This window comes from Eschscholzia californica, unplaced genomic scaffold (assembly GCF_041429995.1).
Source record: "Eschscholzia californica isolate CP2 unplaced genomic scaffold, dmEscCali1.0.p SCAF_1, whole genome shotgun sequence".
In the NCBI taxonomy this organism is placed as follows: Eukaryota; Viridiplantae; Streptophyta; class Magnoliopsida; order Ranunculales; family Papaveraceae; genus Eschscholzia; species Eschscholzia californica.
This window is the reverse complement of record NW_028238198.1, coordinates 62,342,780-62,360,806: the sequence shown is the minus strand read 5'-3', so window position 1 is coordinate 62,360,806 and position 18,027 is coordinate 62,342,780. Positions and strand designations below refer to the sequence as shown.

General features: G+C 36.0%; 2 protein-coding genes across 3 annotated transcripts; one reads left to right on the top strand and one right to left on the bottom strand.

Moving 5' to 3' along the window:
- Positions 1-2,247: 2,247 nt before the first annotated feature.
- Positions 2,248-8,001, top strand: LOC147568070 (uncharacterized). Of its 2 annotated transcripts, XM_086654513.1 has the most exons (8): positions 2,290-2,545; positions 2,882-4,065; positions 4,508-4,626; positions 5,450-6,154; positions 6,271-6,562; positions 7,198-7,366; positions 7,476-7,578; positions 7,678-8,001. In XM_086654513.1, exons 2-8 carry the CDS (start codon positions 2,920-2,922, stop codon positions 7,793-7,795), a joined length of 2,652 nt encoding a protein of 883 aa, XP_086510639.1. In that variant the 5' UTR covers positions 2,290-2,545; positions 2,882-2,919; the 3' UTR covers positions 7,796-8,001. The 2 variants fall into 2 exon arrangements, with proteins under 2 accessions (XP_086510638.1, XP_086510639.1); XM_086654512.1 differs by having other exon boundaries at positions 2,248-4,065.
- On the bottom strand, positions 7,941-9,052 carry LOC147568069 (RING/U-box superfamily protein). The gene has a single exon (XM_086654514.1). The coding sequence runs from the start codon at positions 8,917-8,919 to the stop codon at positions 8,089-8,091; it is 831 nt and encodes a 276-aa protein (XP_086510640.1). The 5' UTR covers positions 8,920-9,052; the 3' UTR covers positions 7,941-8,088.
- Positions 9,053-18,027: the final 8,975 nt, after the last annotated feature.

Sequence of the window (18,027 nt, the reverse complement as noted above, 5' to 3'; positions counted from 1 at the left end):
TAACAAACTCGTACTTGGATAAGATAATATTGTTAGATTTCGTAATCATATTGCTTTGTCAACCATTCTAATGATGTGAGTACGACAAATTCTATACATATATAGATCAACAAAATCAAAACTTATATAGATTGAGCCCTTCTGATATATGCCCTAATGACAAATCATAATCTTCTTCTAATTTCAACATATCAAAGTGTTAAATTTGCGATCATACAACTCAAAACCAATTAACAATGAATAGAGAGGACTTAGATATCATATCTTTCGTTACTATAGCATTATTCTCTCATGGTAAAGTTCAACTTGTGACTATGCAGTTTCAAAATTTTGAAACTCAATAGAAATAAATAAGAATCTATGTCTCATTATTGGTGTATTAGGATAATCTCAAACACATCAAAGAATCCTACAACTATAACAAGTGCCACGTTGGGCAGTATCTACATGTGCGAACTTGATTTTAGATTGAGATAGTTCATTTTTGGCCCCCTAAAGATGATTAGCTCACTAAAATGCCCTCCTAAGGATGTCCAACTTCCATTTTGATCCTTTTTTATTTTTTTTGGCGGTCACCTTTAACTGTTGAGTTATTTTTTCCGTTTCTACCCTCTCTTTAGAACTCTTTCCCTCCCAATCCCTTGTCACTTTCTTCTTCTCGGTTATCGGAGGTAGCCCAGTCATCCGTCGACGACCGTCATTAAAAAGAACTTTTTCTTTTCTTCACCTTTCTCCCCTCCTCCTACCACCACCACTAACAGTTCTTTCGGTCGACCACCTCCATCTCTCATTCTTTCACTCTCTCCCTTATATCATCTTATCTCTTTTCTAGTTTCTTTCTCTTCTAAATTCATTATCTTCTGATTCTCTTCAATTTCCAAAATTTCAATAATCAAAATATAGTGAAGTAATACATAATATCAGTTAATTAGAAAATGGACAACCACCAATCTAATTAGGTCAAAAATTCAAACACAACACATATCACCTCAGGCTCATGGCTCTGAAACAAAGTTTCAAATGATAATTACGTCACTTTCAAGCAACATAATCTAAATACTCCAGTTATTTTCTCAAACCGAACTAATTCAAATTCAAAAGTAAAACTATAAAGAACTTGGAAAATCTAAAGTAGACTGAATTACGATATGATTGAAAATTTTGAGTTGATTCCACTTAAGTTTATTAATAGGAAGCATCAAAATCACCAATTAAGATGCATAAAAAAAAATTCTAATAATAAGAGAGAATTTAAATAGAGCGTACTTCGAACATATTAATCAGTTCCAAAATCACAACATGACCACCTCAATCACCATCATCAAGATAATCGCCTTTCTTCTCGAAATTAATTGTAGATATAACATCAAGTAGGACCGAGACGGCGAAATTTGTTCAATCAGTGAACAAAACATATCTGAAAATAAAAAAATGTGAACGAACTTATTTATACCGCCGCGAATTTAGTAATGAAATTGAAATTAACAACACTCAATGGTATTAAACATACAATAGTTTCAACAATTGAATCAAAACAGAGATAACAATTTAGTTTGGCAACCCTAACCATCTTTAACTTCCTCTCATGGAGAGAAAGAGAGTTTAGTATGTCGTTGTTCCTCATTCTATCTTCTTTCCTAATTGAGAAAACAATTTCCTTCTCAGTGATGAACTCAAACGAGAAAAAGAGAAGGCGTAAAATAGCGAGACTTCTTTTTTGTCTCTCTAAATCATCACGGGAGTTTCCTACCATACGCTATGGGTGTTATATGAGCATATTTAGATTTCCAATAATTACCGCTTTCTTTCTGCTCGTACAACAACAAGATAAATTGTCCACCTTCGAAGAAGAAAGACAGAAGAAGAAAGAAAAAAATGGATAAGGAGAGATGGTGGTGGCTAGCTGGAGGAATTGGTGGTGTGAAGGAGGGAAAATAGGAGAAGTTTTTTTTAAAGATATGGTCGTCACCTAGTGACTGATTAATCTCCAATGATCGATAAGAAAACAACAGATAGAGAATGAAATAATCTTGAAGAGAGGACTAGAAAAGGATAATATAAGTCAACAATTAGAGTTGACTAACCGAAAAATATAAAAGAGGTTAAAAAGGAAGTTGGTTATCTTTGGGGGACCATATTGATGAATTAGTCATCTTTAGGGGCAAAATGGAATTAGCCCTTTTAGATTCTCTCGTACAGGTAATTGCCAACCACGTCTATTTAATCGTTGGCCCACAAATACACAATGGGACCTATCTTATTAGGTCAAATTGGCATCAAATTGGCGCCACGTTCTGCTTGAAAGTTTCCCGGGGAAAGCGATAAGTTGTCTTCAGTACTCCTCGATGTATAGGATAATAATAGGCACTCTCTCACTCTGCTTGCTGTTTTCTATTAGTTTCTTTCTCTCTCACACCACAGACCTGTTCTGTGATTTTGAATCCTCTTTCTCTCTCTAAAAAAATCTCCGTTTTATTTCAAGAAGATTAGGGTTTCATTTCTTTCTTCCTATTCTTCTCCATTTCAAATTGCGGTAGTTTCAGAGGTGAGTTTGCTTCATTACCTACTACTCTATTCTGATTCTCTTCTTATTGATTATCTCTTCCTATTGATTCTCATTCACTCTCATTACTCTTGTGTTTCCTGATTTTCAATCTTGATTTGATCGAAAATCTTTTTCAGAATCATTTTGACTGTAAACTGAAACGGATCGATTTTGTTTCGAGATGTTAATTTTAGTCTAATTTTAATGACAATCAATGTCGATTTGTGTATCGTTTTCTTATTGAAGAAATCGGATAAGACTGCCAAAGTTGTGATCTTTAAGATTTTCGCGTGAGGCGTGAAATGTTGGAGTTTTTAATTTGTTTTGGTTTTTTAGTTTGAGATTGCGGAGTTTGGCGAGGAAAATTACTTAACATGACTGAAATCAGATCGGTTCAGCGAAAACTAAAGGGAAAAGATCTGAGGAAGGAATTTCACAGAGGATTAGAGGAGTTTATGCGTCGTCAATTAGATGATTGCATGCAATTTGAACAGGAAGAAGAAGAAGAAGATGTCGTCGACGATCAACTAATGCGACGGGGTAGACATTCTGATATTGACCAAGATGATCTTGCTGAATCTTCCGCAGTAAGGCTTCGTCAGTCTCGGATATTGAGTAGATGGGCTGCACGTCAGGCTGAGGAGATGATAACCACTCTAGAGAGACGGAATCGCGAGTCTGAACTTATGGCACTCGCCCGGTTACATACTGTGTCGACTCGCGATTCTACATTCCCAGTGGCTGAATCCGAATCTCAGACATTGCGAAGTGAAGAGAGGAGTGAGAGAGTGAGGAACAGTTCATCTTCTATCTTGCAGATGTGGAGAGAACTGGAAGATGAGCACATTGTTGAGAGAGCCAGAGAAAGAAGAGTGAGAGATAGGTTAATTAGGCAAGAAAGACTTGTTAATACAAATACCAATCTTTCTAGCATAATTAGCACAATAGAGAGTGAAGGGGGCAATGAAAACGGGGCTAATTCGGTAGATGCAAGTGAGAGTGAGGACTTTGGGACATGGTCACAAGGGAACTTTGGATCAGAGAATGGCCGTGGGGATCATGAAATATCAAGCAGGGAGCAATCTCCTGATATCGGGGAAAGCGAGAGGGAAAGAGTAAGGCAGATAGCTCGGGGATGGACGGATAGTGGAGTAAGTAATAGAGATTCGGATGTTCGCCGGAGGAGCAACAGTTCGAGAGCCAATTGGCTGGGAGAAAATGAACGCGAGAGGGTGAGACTTGTGAGGGAATGGGTTCAAATGAACAGTCAGCAAAGAGGTAATGGTGGTCGGAGAGGGGACGAAAGATCAGCAGGAGTGACTGGACAGATTGATCGGATTCAGAACGGGCTTGCTGATGATGGGCAACAAGAGCATCTTCGAAGTGACAGTCTAAGAGTACGAGGAAGACAAGCTTTTCTCGATTTGCTTGCTAGAGGTGAGAGGGAAAGAGAGAGGGAGTTGCAGGGTTTGTTGGAGTACCGTGCTGTTTCACAGTTTGCTCACCGTAACCGCATTCAGGTCAGGTGTATAAAATGAATAGATGAATTCATTTTCCATTCTTATGATCATGCCTTCTACATGTTTTTGTTTGATATTTTGATGATACCATTCCTGACCTAGTAATGAATATCCACTTAGCTATGAAATAAGGACTCTGGAACCATGTACTTGATACATTCCTCTATCATTTGCCGTGTTTAAGGATATAAGTTCTCAAAGTATATAGAACTAGATATATATATGAACGATCCTTATAAGTTTTCAAATGAGAAATAGTAGATTTAGTTTGGACTTATATGGTGACCCAGGGGGTGTTCTCTATCATTGTATAACATAACATGTATTCCGAAAACTGTAGTATCCTGTTGTTTGAAATATTGTTTTCCCCTTGTTATTTAAAACCCCAATCACCAATACATTGTACTCAGTCTTGACAATCGGAAACTGCTCAATATTTCAGGCATTACTAAGGGGTAGATTCTTGCGAAGTGGGAGACCTACTGAAGATGAGAGACCACTTTCAGTGACATCAAGTGAATTAGGTTTCTTAAGTCGAAGGAATACTGTATCTGGTTTGAGGTATTGCCCTCTTACTTTATATCTTTACCCTTTTAAACTGCTTGGATGATTTTTCACTAATCTAGTGCGCCTTCCCCTGGTCATTTGTATTTCTTGCAATAACCGCCAAACTTCCCCTATAGGCGGTTGTGGCAGCTTATATCTCCTTACTGCAAACCGAGTTAAAGATGATGACAGGAGTATAAGAATTTGTCTTTGAATATCGTGCATGTACTCTAATTACCACCCCGAATCAGATATACAATTTCTTCAGCTTCATAATCTTCAGCTACTCACTGCGACTACCACAACCACACGAAGTACACAAGTGCATCGTAGGATAGAGAAGAGTGGTTACATATCTTAGGCGTCCTTTACGGAAATTTGTCAAGTAGCCTTTTTATCAGTTTCCTTTAATCGGTTTAAATCTGAAAATAGTTATCTCTGGTGAGTGGCTAGTTTCTTCTTCTGTACTATCTAATAGATCTTTTTAAACAAAGCTGACTATCAAACTTATACAGATAATAGATAGTAGGTTGCAGCTCTTCCCGAGGTAAACTAATGGCCCAATTGTATATTTTTTCTGTAGATAAGAGTTTTTATTCATAGTCCTGTGGAAGGATATCGTCCATTATATACTGTTATTATCACTTGTTAATAGTTGTTGGGTTATAGTTTTCAAACCTTCAAAACATACTTTGCGGAGGATTTATGCTGAGATAACAAAACAATACATTGACCTTTAGTATAGAGTTTTGGTGACATGTGTGCATACATGGATTTTTTATTTATTGTAAAGTAGATTAGTTGGATGACTAAACGAGGATAATATTTCTGCAATCAGGGAGGGATTCTGGTCCAGATTGGAAAATACTGTTTGTGAGCAAGTAAACACCGATCCTGATACTCCGTCTAGCAGTAACTGTAGTGGTTCGGCAAACGTGGACAACCACTCACACAGTCCACAAGAGTTCCCAGATGTAAACCATGAATCCTCCCCCTCCCAACCTAGGATTCATGAAGATTCACAAGAGTTCCTAGATGTAAACCATGAACCTTCCCCCTCGCAATCTAGGATTCATGACGGTTCACAAGAGTTCCCAAATGTTCATCGGTTCTCAGAACATATGGGAAGCAACTCAGTCAGTGAAGAGTTAACTTGGCAAGAGCCTGATTCTCATGGAGCGAACCAGGAGAACCAAGTTAGTGTGTATGAAAGTAGAGAGCTGGAGCAGTCAACTGAAACAGAGACCCAAGAAGTGCAAGATAATAATGATGAAGAGATAGATGGAACCTGGCAGGAATATGCAGGAACAAACTGGCTCCTGATAAATCCAGGAAATGAAGTTGAAGAAGATAGTCAACTTCAAGCAGCACATGAGAATTGGCCAGAGGATGAATCTCAGGAGGCTGTCAATGCTTGGCCTGATAGTCTTTATGGTGAACCTCAAAGAACTCAGATTGATGTTCCTATTAGAAGGATAAGTTCATTTGATTCACCTGATGATGATAATTCTTACAACACAGAGATCAGGGAACTCCTTAGAAGGTACTTGATCATTATCTCTTCTCAGATTACTATATTTTTGTTTGAACTGTTCATTTTATCATTGATTTCATGTAAAATTTTAGTCATCTAAATTGAAATTTGTATCCTCTTTGTAGGAGAAGTGTTTCTAATCTTCTAGACAGTGAGTTCCGCGAGAGCTTAGATCATATAGTACAGTCATATGTGGAAAGGCAAAGGCGTGCTCCCGGTGACGAGGATCTGCATATAACCTTTTCCGCACCTATTCTATCACAGCAAGATCAGGAGCATCAGATTGAGGATCAAGATGAGGGTCAGATAGAGATCAGACCTTTTCCGCTACCTCCACCTCCCCCACCACACCCACTTTGGCACCGGGAGCTACGTCATGCTAGTTGGCCTCGACAAAGCATGCAACAGTCAGAATATGTACGCTGTTTTTCTCTTTACCCTTCTTTCGATAACGTTATGACACTTTGCTTGACTTTGAGTTCTAAATTAAGGTCTAATTTTATAATCTTATTTGAGATTGTCTGTTAAAGAGTTAGTAATGCCCCTCTTTCTTGATAGGAAGTGTTCATCCTAATTATCTAATACCAATACATGCAAAATATCCAAGATGTGTCTTGATTCTGGAGACTTGGATACTTTTAGGGAGATATCCAGGTTGTGCAAGTTTTTTTGTTTTTTTAAATTTAATCATAAACACATATAAAAATAATATCTTTCAATCATAGAAAAGAATCATAGAATGGTGGGTATTGAAAGCTTTCCCTGTCAGAGTCACACTTTTGACATTTTAGTTCGCCTTTGGACAGTCCCTGTCCTAGATAGTCTGTAAATGGTCCACATTGATAATGATCTATACCAGTTCATGTTCAAATGTTTGTGTTCAATTCTGATCACAGAAATAATTTTGTTAGTTGCCCTCTTCCCTTATTTCATAAGTTTCAATCTGGTCTACCTAAAATTCTTCTGATCGATATTTAAACAACCTATTCTGCTACAGCTAGTGCTCTTATATTTCCAGTCTTAACGGTACCTCTGTGTTGGTCATGGAACAGGAGTGGGATATAATAAATGATCTGAGAGCAGATGTGGTCAGGCTAAAACAAGGAATGAGCCATATGCAGAGGATGTTGGAGGCCTGCATGGATATGCAACTGGAGTTGCAGAGATCCGTTAGACAAGAAGTCTCTGCAGCTTTAAATCGTTCAACTTCCGGGGAATCAGGTACTAAATCCATTAATTCATTCATGAACAAATGGACTTCGAGTTCTAATTGTATCAACGGCTTCGAGTCGAAAAGAATTTTGACTCAGATAGTTTCTCATCTTTCCAGGGTTAGCAGGTGAAAAAGAGACATCAGAAGATAACTGGGTTCATGTAAAGAAGGGCATCTGTTGTGTTTGTTGTGATAGTCATATTAATTCTCTATTGTACAGGTATAATCCACTTATTCCTTCAATTTTTTAATCTTGCGTATTTCGGATCAAGGTTTAAATGCTTATTTTCTCGAACTTGACTGTTTTTTTTGGTTGTAGATGTGGGCACATGTGTACATGTTCAAAGTGTGCAGTTAAGTTGTTTGAAGGGGAAGGAAAATGTCCATTGTGTCTTGCGCCGATCGTCGAGGTGATCCGAGCTTATTCTATACTGTAATATATATAAATTTATATGTTAAAAGAATAAACTATTAAAGTCAAAGAAAGAAGATTGAAGAAAAAGAAGATGCTTGTGCTTTCTCATTCTTCACTTTTTCTTCAAATTCTTCTCCAGGTTTTCATCTATAAAGATTGTTGTTATATTTCTTTATTGCAAGAATTCATGAAAAAGTGTTATAAGAAAAAAATAACAAATTTCTTCAAGTATCTACTGTTTTAGAGATGGATAGAGAGAGAAAGTATAGGTACATTATACAACAGATTTAGGTATGTACACTGATACATATGAAGTCAAAAGCTAAAGCTTCTTGTTAGTGACACTTTGTCTCTTAATCTCGACAAGCTAATACTCCTTCGAAGTCCACCACTTGATTCTTGTTCTTGTTCGCGATCTTCTTCAACTTCAATTCTTCCTTGTAATTGATTTGTACAAATGTCACCGTTCCTAGCCGGTGATCTTTCCACTGTACTTTGACCACATTCAAGATCAACCCCTTTCTCCAAAATATCCTTCTTCATCTTCTTCTTCTTGAGAGAAGTAGAAGGAAATAAGCTAGTCGAACGACAAAGTGGACATGAAACATGAGAAGAAAACCACTTATCAATACATTCAGGATGAAACAAATGCCCACAATTTGGTATCATCTTAACTGTTTCTCTCTCTTCAAATTCACTCAAACACACAACACAATCCATTGATTCTTTCGAATTCCCTTGGTAAGCAAATAATGGTAGAGATTTTACAGTTAATGGGTCTAACCCTTGTGAAGAAGACAATGAATTAGAACTAGTCCCTGACTGAAAAGAAGAAGAAGATAAAGATGAAGAAGATGATGAATTCCTTCTTCTTCTTTGTCTTCTCATTGATGACAATTCTAATGTAGAAATGTGTCTAGATGCCGCGAAGCGGCGAAGGTACATAGCGAAAAAAACCATGAAGAAGATAGCTGTTAGAAGAACTAAAGCTGTTAATGCCATGGATGAATCAAAACCTAGTGATGTTTGTACATAAGGTTTAATTGTAGTAGAATTTGATGTGTTGGATGGGAATAAAGAATCAGATGGTGTGGTTGGTGAATTGCCATCTTGGTTGTCTAGTATTTTCCTATGTTGGTTCCTCATGATAGTTACTTATTGGAAGATAAAAGTTGATCTTTTATAGAGAGAAAGGGTTTTAGAGAGAGGAAGTGGGGGAGATGGAAGGGTTTTTATGGTTGTGGTTTGTGAGAAAGAGAGTGTGGAGTGAAGAGATAGTTTGCCAAGATTGAAAAGGAAGAGCTAGAGAGAAGGTGGGGGGGTAAGACAAAAGGATAAGAATGGGGTTTTTTGGATTAGAAAGAAAGTGCTTCTATTTTTGGTGTTGGCTTTGTTGCCTTGTTTTCTTCACTTTCCCCGTTTTCTACTACTGGATCTGGTGCTTAATTGCACAATCACCCAATGCATTTGGACAAAATTAGATAACCGTCTCTTTTGTATTTACTTGTTACCCTAATTCCACTTAAATTAAATCTACATAGGTTGACCTAGTTTGGACCCTACATCAACTTTAAACAAGGATATGATAGTTTACTAAAAACATATACTCCATTAGGCCAATTTTGATTTGTTTTAATCCTACCCCTCTAAATTCATTAAGTTTTTGAATTACAATTATTCTATTTAACCATCCGTACGCTCTAGATACACTTGCAAAAAAAAAAAAAAAAAATCCACCTACACGAAGTTTTTAGAGTAGAATATTGAACGTTGGTAAATTAGTCGTAATTTTGTCTAGTATGTTAAGAAATATAACGATAGACTTTCCTAAAATATCACGATAATCTTATCTGATCCTCCACCTACAAAAGCACATCTCATGATAGGTAATTGGGTGAAAATGGGATTTAAAATATGGTCCCAAAATTCAAAAATGGAAGTGGGATAAGATGGAATGGAATAATATTGAGAATGATATTTAGTGGGATTTAAAGAGAAACACCAATTCTATCCTTATCTCTACATCTAGAAGTATCATGCACTAAATAAAACTAGGGTTTTGTTACTATATAGAGATTTAAAGGACCCACAACTAATCCAAAACAATAAGTGCTTTCTAGATAGTTCAACAACAAAAAAAAAAAAAAAAAGTGCTTTCTAGATATTAAATAATTTTATAAATAGCCATATTTGCATGAGTAAAGAATGGGAGTTATTGAATTTTTTTTTTTTTGTTGAAGGGGAGTTATTGAATTTGATATTATCCCACTTGAGATTATGAATAAAGGTTTAAAATGTAATATCTTTCATGATAATTATACGCTGAATCTTTCCGTGACATACTGGCCCAGACCTGTCTTCTTTTGCAGAATTTAAGTAGAAAAAACACAATAATTTCTCTAACTGTACACGTAAATGAGAATGGTTAGCCGACTATAATCATTTGAGATTATCGAAAATATTATCCGTAACACATTTAGTAGTAAAAATACAATAGCTTTCCAAGTGGTCACACAAGAGAAATGGTCTTTTTGCTTACTTTTGCTTGTTGGTAAGAGTCACACAATTATCTTTCTAGAAAGAGAAAGTCTCATATAATAAGAAGCATGGAAGGTTTAGGATGCTTACTATTTTTCTTCTCTTGCTTGCCTTATCTGGTTTTAAATTCAATGAACTTATGAACAAGATAAAGAGTAATCCGCCTGGTAAGAGGTGCCTACTTAAATTTCATAAATTTTATAGGCACCTCGAAGTTTATGAAGACCACCAGTAGCTAGAGGTCAAACAAGGCATTCTGCGCACTAGTAGAATTTGTAAGCGAAACCCCCTCCATATTATAAGCAAGTCATTGACTTTCATATACAAAAATTACTGTGCACACAAACAGTTAGCCACGTACACCACCCGAACACATTTTTACTACTCACACACACTACCTTCTTCTCCAATTTCAGTCGGCCACTCATCCACGACCACCACCGTCTCTCTCGTTGACTCTCTCTCTCTCTCTCTCTCTCTCTCTCTCTCTCTCTCTCTCTCTCTCTCTCTCTCTCTCTCTCTCTCCCTCTCTGTTTTGGCTTAGTCTCTTTGTCTCGCTCATTCTTTCCTAGCTAATCTTTCTCTTCCTCATTGCTTACTCAAACTATATTCTTAGCCTCGTACCAATAGGATTAAGGTTCTCGCAAGAGACAAAGAGATCCCAAAAACGTCTGGGTCGAAATATGGCTTTCAAATAAAGTTCTGAATTCGTGGATGCTGCCAAAGGGAGTGGCGATGGCAGAGGGAGGATACACACGGAGACATGAGAGGGAGGTGATGGTTGGTGAGGTTGCTGACGTAAATGGTAAGAAGGTGGTGGTCATTGTTGGGTGGTCTTGGGTCTCTCTTACCCCAAAAGCTAGCTCAAGAGGTAAGGCTTCCCCCACACTTATTACCACACCCTCGCCCCTTCCACAACCAATGTGGGATTAACCTAACAATCTCCCCCTCACACATTGGCTCTTAACATCAATAGTTATTGGGCCGAGACTTGTTATTATCCAGGCTCTGATACCAGTGTTGGGTGATCTTGGGCCCCTCTTACCCCAAAAGCTAGCTCAAGAGGCAAGGCTTCTCCCACACTTATTACCACACCCCCTGCCCCTTCCACAACCAATGTGGGATTAACCTAACAGTCATGGGTTGGTGTGTGAATAACAAATGACTTGATCAAAACAAAGTGACCAAGTCAAGTGATATGCATGTATGGGCAACAAAAAGTGTATCTTAAATTTTCCGTTCTTAGTGTATGAAAAATTCTGTTGGCACTCCTTTTATGTACACACTTCTACTTTTCGAAGAGGTAATTTCTAAAACGGTCAAAATAATATTGAAAATGAGTAGAAAAACACAAAACATTTGAAAATTATTATTCAGGTCAAAAAGTGTGTAAATACTAAAATACCCTTTTTCGTCATTTTGTGTAACTAAATTCTTTAATTTTTCTTTAAATTTTAAATCGATATAACTTTTGTTTGAGATGTCGGATTTCTATAAAAATTATATATTTAGAAATGATTTTTCATTAGCTTTCTAACAAGATCCACTTTCAATATTTTTTTTCAAAAAAAAAAAACCAGAAAAAAGCGGCGCTTTTTTCCTTTACGTTTTTCTGCAAACGTGTTTGCAACAATCTGTTCTGCAAACGTGTTTGCAACAATCTGATCTGCAAACATGTGTTTGCATAATATAAACTGCAAACTGTGTTTGCAAAATGTAGATTGCAAACATGATTTGCATAATGTAAACGAAACACTTGTTTGCAGGCAAGAACACATACGAAGAAGTTCGGGTCTAGAACTCCTTCGTGAAGACTAAGGCTTTTTCCTTTGTTGAAGTTTCTGTCAGCGAACAGAAACTAGAGAGAAAAAATTGGAGGTGGTGGTGTAGTAGGAGGAGGAAGAAGATTAAGAAAAAAAAGGTGTGGGCGTGAATAGAAGGCTGGGAGGAATCAGATTTTCTCATCGAAATCTTCTTGTTTCCCTAAAAATGTTCAGTTTTGCCAAATCACACACCACAATAGATTAGTCAACTAATTCAACCAACATATCTTAATTAGTCTGTGTGTGTATGCACAATATTTATTTGAATAAAATCTAAAAGGATCGTTCCATCACGAAGCTTCATCTGAGACCAATGTTTGTTAACCTAAGCTTGATTTGAAATTTTCTCTTTCTCAAAAACAAGAGAAGGAGATGTTTCTTTGAGACTACTAATTTTAAACTTGAACATGATCTGGAAATGGATTATAGGAGATTGTTAACCTCTATCCAGGAACTAGAGTGTTCAAGATCGGGATTATTCAAGATGGCTCCATCACGAAGCTTCATCAAGTCTGTGTGCATCAACATCCGATTCAGCACAATATGGCATCTCCCATCATTAACATAAGATTTAATGTGAAAATCGATGCCTCATCTAGAGTGAAAATAGTCATATGGAAAATCTTCATCTGGAATCATCACCAGTTCTTCTTCATTCTGTTTTATAGCTAGAGAGAAAATAATGAATCTTTTGTTAATAGAGAATAACATCTCTTAACAACAATGGAGATGAATGAGATAGATTCAAACGAAGATTGGGAATTAAAGGCAGAAGCATGAAGAATCCGGGATGAAGAAGAAGAAGGTTTTGGGGTCAAAAGTCGGGAAGAAGAAAGAAGAACAGAAAATAATATCCCTAAATTTCTTTTTGGTTTTTTTAGAGAGAGTGAATTTTAATAAGGGTATTTTGGGAATAGATTTAATAGAAAATGACCTTAATCCTAATTATCCATATTATTTTAAGCTTAATGTATCTTTACTCATAATATTTTGGTCATTTTTAGTAAATATGAAAAGATGCCTGTTTTTTTTAGTTATTATTAATAATATTTTGACCTAAATAACTATTTTCTACTTTTCGAACCCAAATCGAAAGTTGCGCTTGGTCAACTATTCGTAGTTATTGTCTGATTGAGGTATGATTGTTTTCTTTAAGATGGGTTTTATCTTATACCCACAACATTTATTGCGTCAACTAGGATATCGTCAAATCATACCGCCAGCACCTCTTCGGTCCAACTTGACGGAGCACCACTGAATTCCTCACTATAGTCGATTAGCTGTTTGGGACTGGAGTAATTGGATATGTCATTCATTAAATCATGATCTCCGTATTCCAACAACATTCTCCCACTAAAATATTGATGGTTATGATCAGTTGTTTGCACGCCATTCACATTCGGTTGTCTCAAATCCAAGTCGAATCAGTCAAGTGGATTACAAATCATAATACCAAAGAACGGTAAAAAGTTTGAATATTTCTATTAAATACTTTCTTACTTACCTTCTGCAGTTATTGACATCTTCTTCGTATTCTAATGGCAAAGAGAATCGTAAAAAATGTTGAGCAGAAACAAGATGGATTCGGTGGTTCCGAGTTAGAAGATGACGTGGAGAAAGAAGATGGATCAGATGGTTTAGGCTCAAAAGATGATGGGAAACAGGAATATGATAGGAAAAAGAAAGATGAATTCGGTACTTCGAACTCTGAGGAGGATGCCGAATATTGAGTTTTATTGTCTTTTATTATGTTTTTCGTGACAACTTCAGCTTGTATGCGATTTATGTTAGTTACTTTACGATGATACTATGTTCTTAATGCCAACATTTAGTTTTGTGTGCGGTTTATGTTTATGGTAATACTATATATTTTGGGCAAACTCGTTCTTTCATAAGGAATACACAGTACTATTTAAGATAAAATAACTAACAAGAAAAAAACATTATTCAGAGACCAAGACGATGGAGTTTTCAACTTCCTCACTTGACACCATCCCTTTCAAGTTTCCAGATTGCGTTTCAAATTTGTTGCACCATGGATCCTAATTTTGAATATTTCATCTTCTCGTAATTATGCGATTTTAGAACTGGAGGAAGCGAACACTGTGCATTGAGCTTGACTGAAATGTAGTGGTTATGATTAACGTGACGAATTACCACTTCTTCTTCTTCTGTAGTGGTTATGATTAACGTGACGAATTACCACTTCTTCTTCTTCTTCTTCTTCTTCTTCTTCTTCTTCCTCTTCTTCTTCTTCTTCTTCTTCTTCCTCTTCTTCTTCTTCTTCTTCTTCTTGTTCTTCTTCTTGTTCTTCTTCTTCTTCTTCTTCTTCTTCTTCTTCTTCTTCTTCTTCTTCTTCTTCTTCTTCTTCTTCTTCTTCTTCTTCTTCTTCTTCTTCTTCTTCTTCTTCTTCTTCTTCTTCTTCTTCCTCCTCCTCCTCCTCCTCCTCCTCCTCCTCCCCCTTCTTCTTCTTCTTCGAGTTTAAGTTTTCAATCTTCGTTCACATCTAATTTCTGTAGATTCTACTTCTTCTAATCCAAAGTAAATAGCTCATCACTTAAAAGAACTCGATTTCTTTCCTCCAGTCGATCACAGATACAGGTTTTGTAAAAACTATTTTAGTGTTCTTGGGGTTTATGCATGTAGTTTACGAACCAAATTTTTTGTAGTAGATCTTAAAAAATTATTTCTAAACCCTATTTTGTTGGTCGTTTTTTGGTAAGAGGTTTTCAAATCTTATTTGCAGTAGTAGATATGCAAATAGGGTATGTAAATGCTATTTTGTTGTTCGTTATCCATGGAATCTTATTTGCAAAACCTATTTTCAGTAGTAGATCATCAAATAAAGTTTGTAAACTATTTTGTTGTTAGTTCTTCTGTAAATGGGTTTGCAAACACTATTTTTAGTATTAGATCATCAAATAGGGCTTGGAAAATAATGTTTTATTGTAAGTTCTTCTATAAATGGGTTTGCAAACCCTATGTTCAATAGTAAATCATCAAATAGGGCTTGAAAAACAATGTTTTGTTGCTCGTGCTTTTGTAAATGGATTTGCAAACTTTATTTGCAGTAGTAGATCTGCAAATAGGCCTTGGAAAATAATATTTTGTTGCTAGTGCTCCTGTAAATGGGTTTGCAAACCCTATTTGCAATAGTAGATCTGCAAATAGGGCTTGGAAACAATATTTTGTTGTTTAGTGCTTCGGAAAATGGGGTTGCAAACAAATATTTGTAATAGTATATCTGCTACTAGGGTTTGCAAACAATGTTTTGTTAGTTCGGCAAATGGGTTTGCAAACCCTATTAGCAATTGCTGATAAGCAAATTTCAACTTGCAAAAATTGTTTGGATTCACAAATTCTCTTGAATATTTATGCAGAAAATGGTGGAAACTAGAAACGGAGAATTGCAAGTGGTGAAATCAGATAGTAGTAAAGTTGTAAAGAAAGAATATGATGTGTACAACTATAGATGCACGATGAAGAACACAATAGTGTTCATGAAAAAATAGTTGACAAAAGGAATTTTGATCAAGTTAATGCACAGCCAGAAACACCATTTGGATCCTTTTTCCAAGCTTTTTATGATGAAGAAATGGAACCTACAAATTTAGGCATACCAATATCAATAATCTATGAGTTGGTCCGTAGATACAACAAAGACAAAGGTAAATTTGAATCTGGTGAGATAGAGATAGAATTCAAAGTCGATGATTGACTATTCTTCTAGGAATGCCAAAAGAAGGGGTGCTTGTTTCTCCATTTGAAGGAAAAAAAGATGGAGAATTTGTGAGTACTTAATTTGGAGAAAAGACACATAAAGTTTCTACATCATCGATAGTAACAGTAATTGAAAGTTTCTTTGAAGAAGAAAATGAAAAAACAAATGATTTTGTGAAGTTGATGATAATGGACATTGCTTCATCTTTCTTGTTTGCAACAACAGTTGGAACGACTATACAAATGTCGTTCACGAACTTGTTAAAGTCAATGGAGAAGATAAATTCTATCTCATGGCCTACAATAATTCACAATTACATGATGAAGACAATTGAAAAAATGTGGACAAACCAACAAAAGCTTCAAGATGTCTCCTACTACTACCGGTATAACAAATTTTATTCATCTTGATTCACATTATGTAGTTTACATAGTTTGTTCCTTGTAATAATGATTGTGTTCACTTTATGCAGTTCTGATTATGTGAACATTCATATCTTTATCGAAGAATACATACAAAGAGGACAAATGTCCTCGAATTATTAGATGGAGTTTGGACCATATGAAGTTGGATTTTCTTCAAGCTTTGGAAGATGTGACAGGGAACCGGGTATATTATATTAACTTTTGCAAATCATTAACTTGAGTACTAGGGTTACATACTGTAATTTGCATAGATTGTTTGCAAAAATGTTGAATGTATTTTTTTAATTTGAAATATACTGGTTGAATTCCAGCTCTCTAAAGATTTTTTTTGTGCCACTATTGGAAAGTGAAGAGCAACTCATTTCTGGTGGGATTTTGACTGTACCTGCTGATATTGATGTTTCTTATTTGAAACATTTTCAAGATAAAGTTAAGAAATTAGAAGTTGAATGTGAAGAACAAAAGAAAATTTTGATAATAAAAAATGAATAAATTTAAAAGTTGAAAGAGGAGATATAATGTATAAGAGAATCAAACATGATTCTTATGAAGGGGAATGAAGAACTAAAAACTGCAAAAGAAACCAAGTGCAGTGAGGAAGTTGATGAGAACACATCTTAAGTCGAAGAGTCCTAAAAAAAAAAGTAGCTTCAAAATCCAGAAGTGCAATCAAGATAAAGTAGAAAAATATACTGTTGGTCATGAAGCGACTAAACAAACAAACTTTGAAGAGGTTGTTACATTTAAGTGTCAAAAAAGAAAGGTTGCTGAAACTTCTGACTTTGTAACACTAGAGAAACAAGTCAATACAAATAAGTTAAAAATTTTATATAAAAAAATAAAAGGTTCATAGGTTGAAAAAAATCAATGTCCAAGTTACTAAGGAAACATCAGAAAAGAAAACTGTGAACGAAAGTGGAGAATTCAGTGGGAGAGTTCGGAAATTTGACATCTCTTCACTGAAGAAGACCTCAAAATAATTCAAGGATTCTATGCGCACTGACCAACAAAAAGTAAGTACAGATCTACTTAATTTTTTTAGAGGCCTTGGGCAAACAGCCCAAAATCAGGGGAAGAATGAGGACCGGGCCCAAGGCAGTCCGGAATTAAGGATCAGGTCCAAAGTGTCAACCCATGAAACTGGAAAACGAAAACACCTTCGTTTTTAAAGATATTACGGATTTGCCATTCAAAAAAGAGTGTGAAATTGACCAATTTTTTTGCCAAAATCTGACGTCCAGTCAGATTTGGAATGACTGCTCCACGCCAACGTCACTTCGCCATAACCTCGATCCCACGCCGTTCAGTTTTGGAAACCGCAATTTTTCTCTCCCCATTACTCCTGATTCTTCGTTCCCCTTAACGCACACCTCTCACTCTCTCTCTCTAAAAAGCAGTTCAAAACTCTCAGGTTCTTCTTCATTTCGTTAGTACAAACGAGATCAGTGAAAGATTGTTCTTCAAAAAAGGTAAGTTTTCTAAAAAAAATAGTAGGTTTCCTTTATCACAAAGAAAAACCCTAAATCTGAAGAAAAACCCTAAATCTGAAGAAAAACCCTAAATCTGAAGAAAAACCCTAAATCTGAAGAAAAATCTCTTACAAATTTTACTTCCTGTTTGCAGATGGTTAAGAAAAACACTAAAAAAATCTCACCAAAGAAAATCACTAATGAACCAGCAACGACGAGATCGAAATCAGTTAAAGAAAAGAAGATGAAAGAACAGCAACCAACAAGGAGTAGCCTAA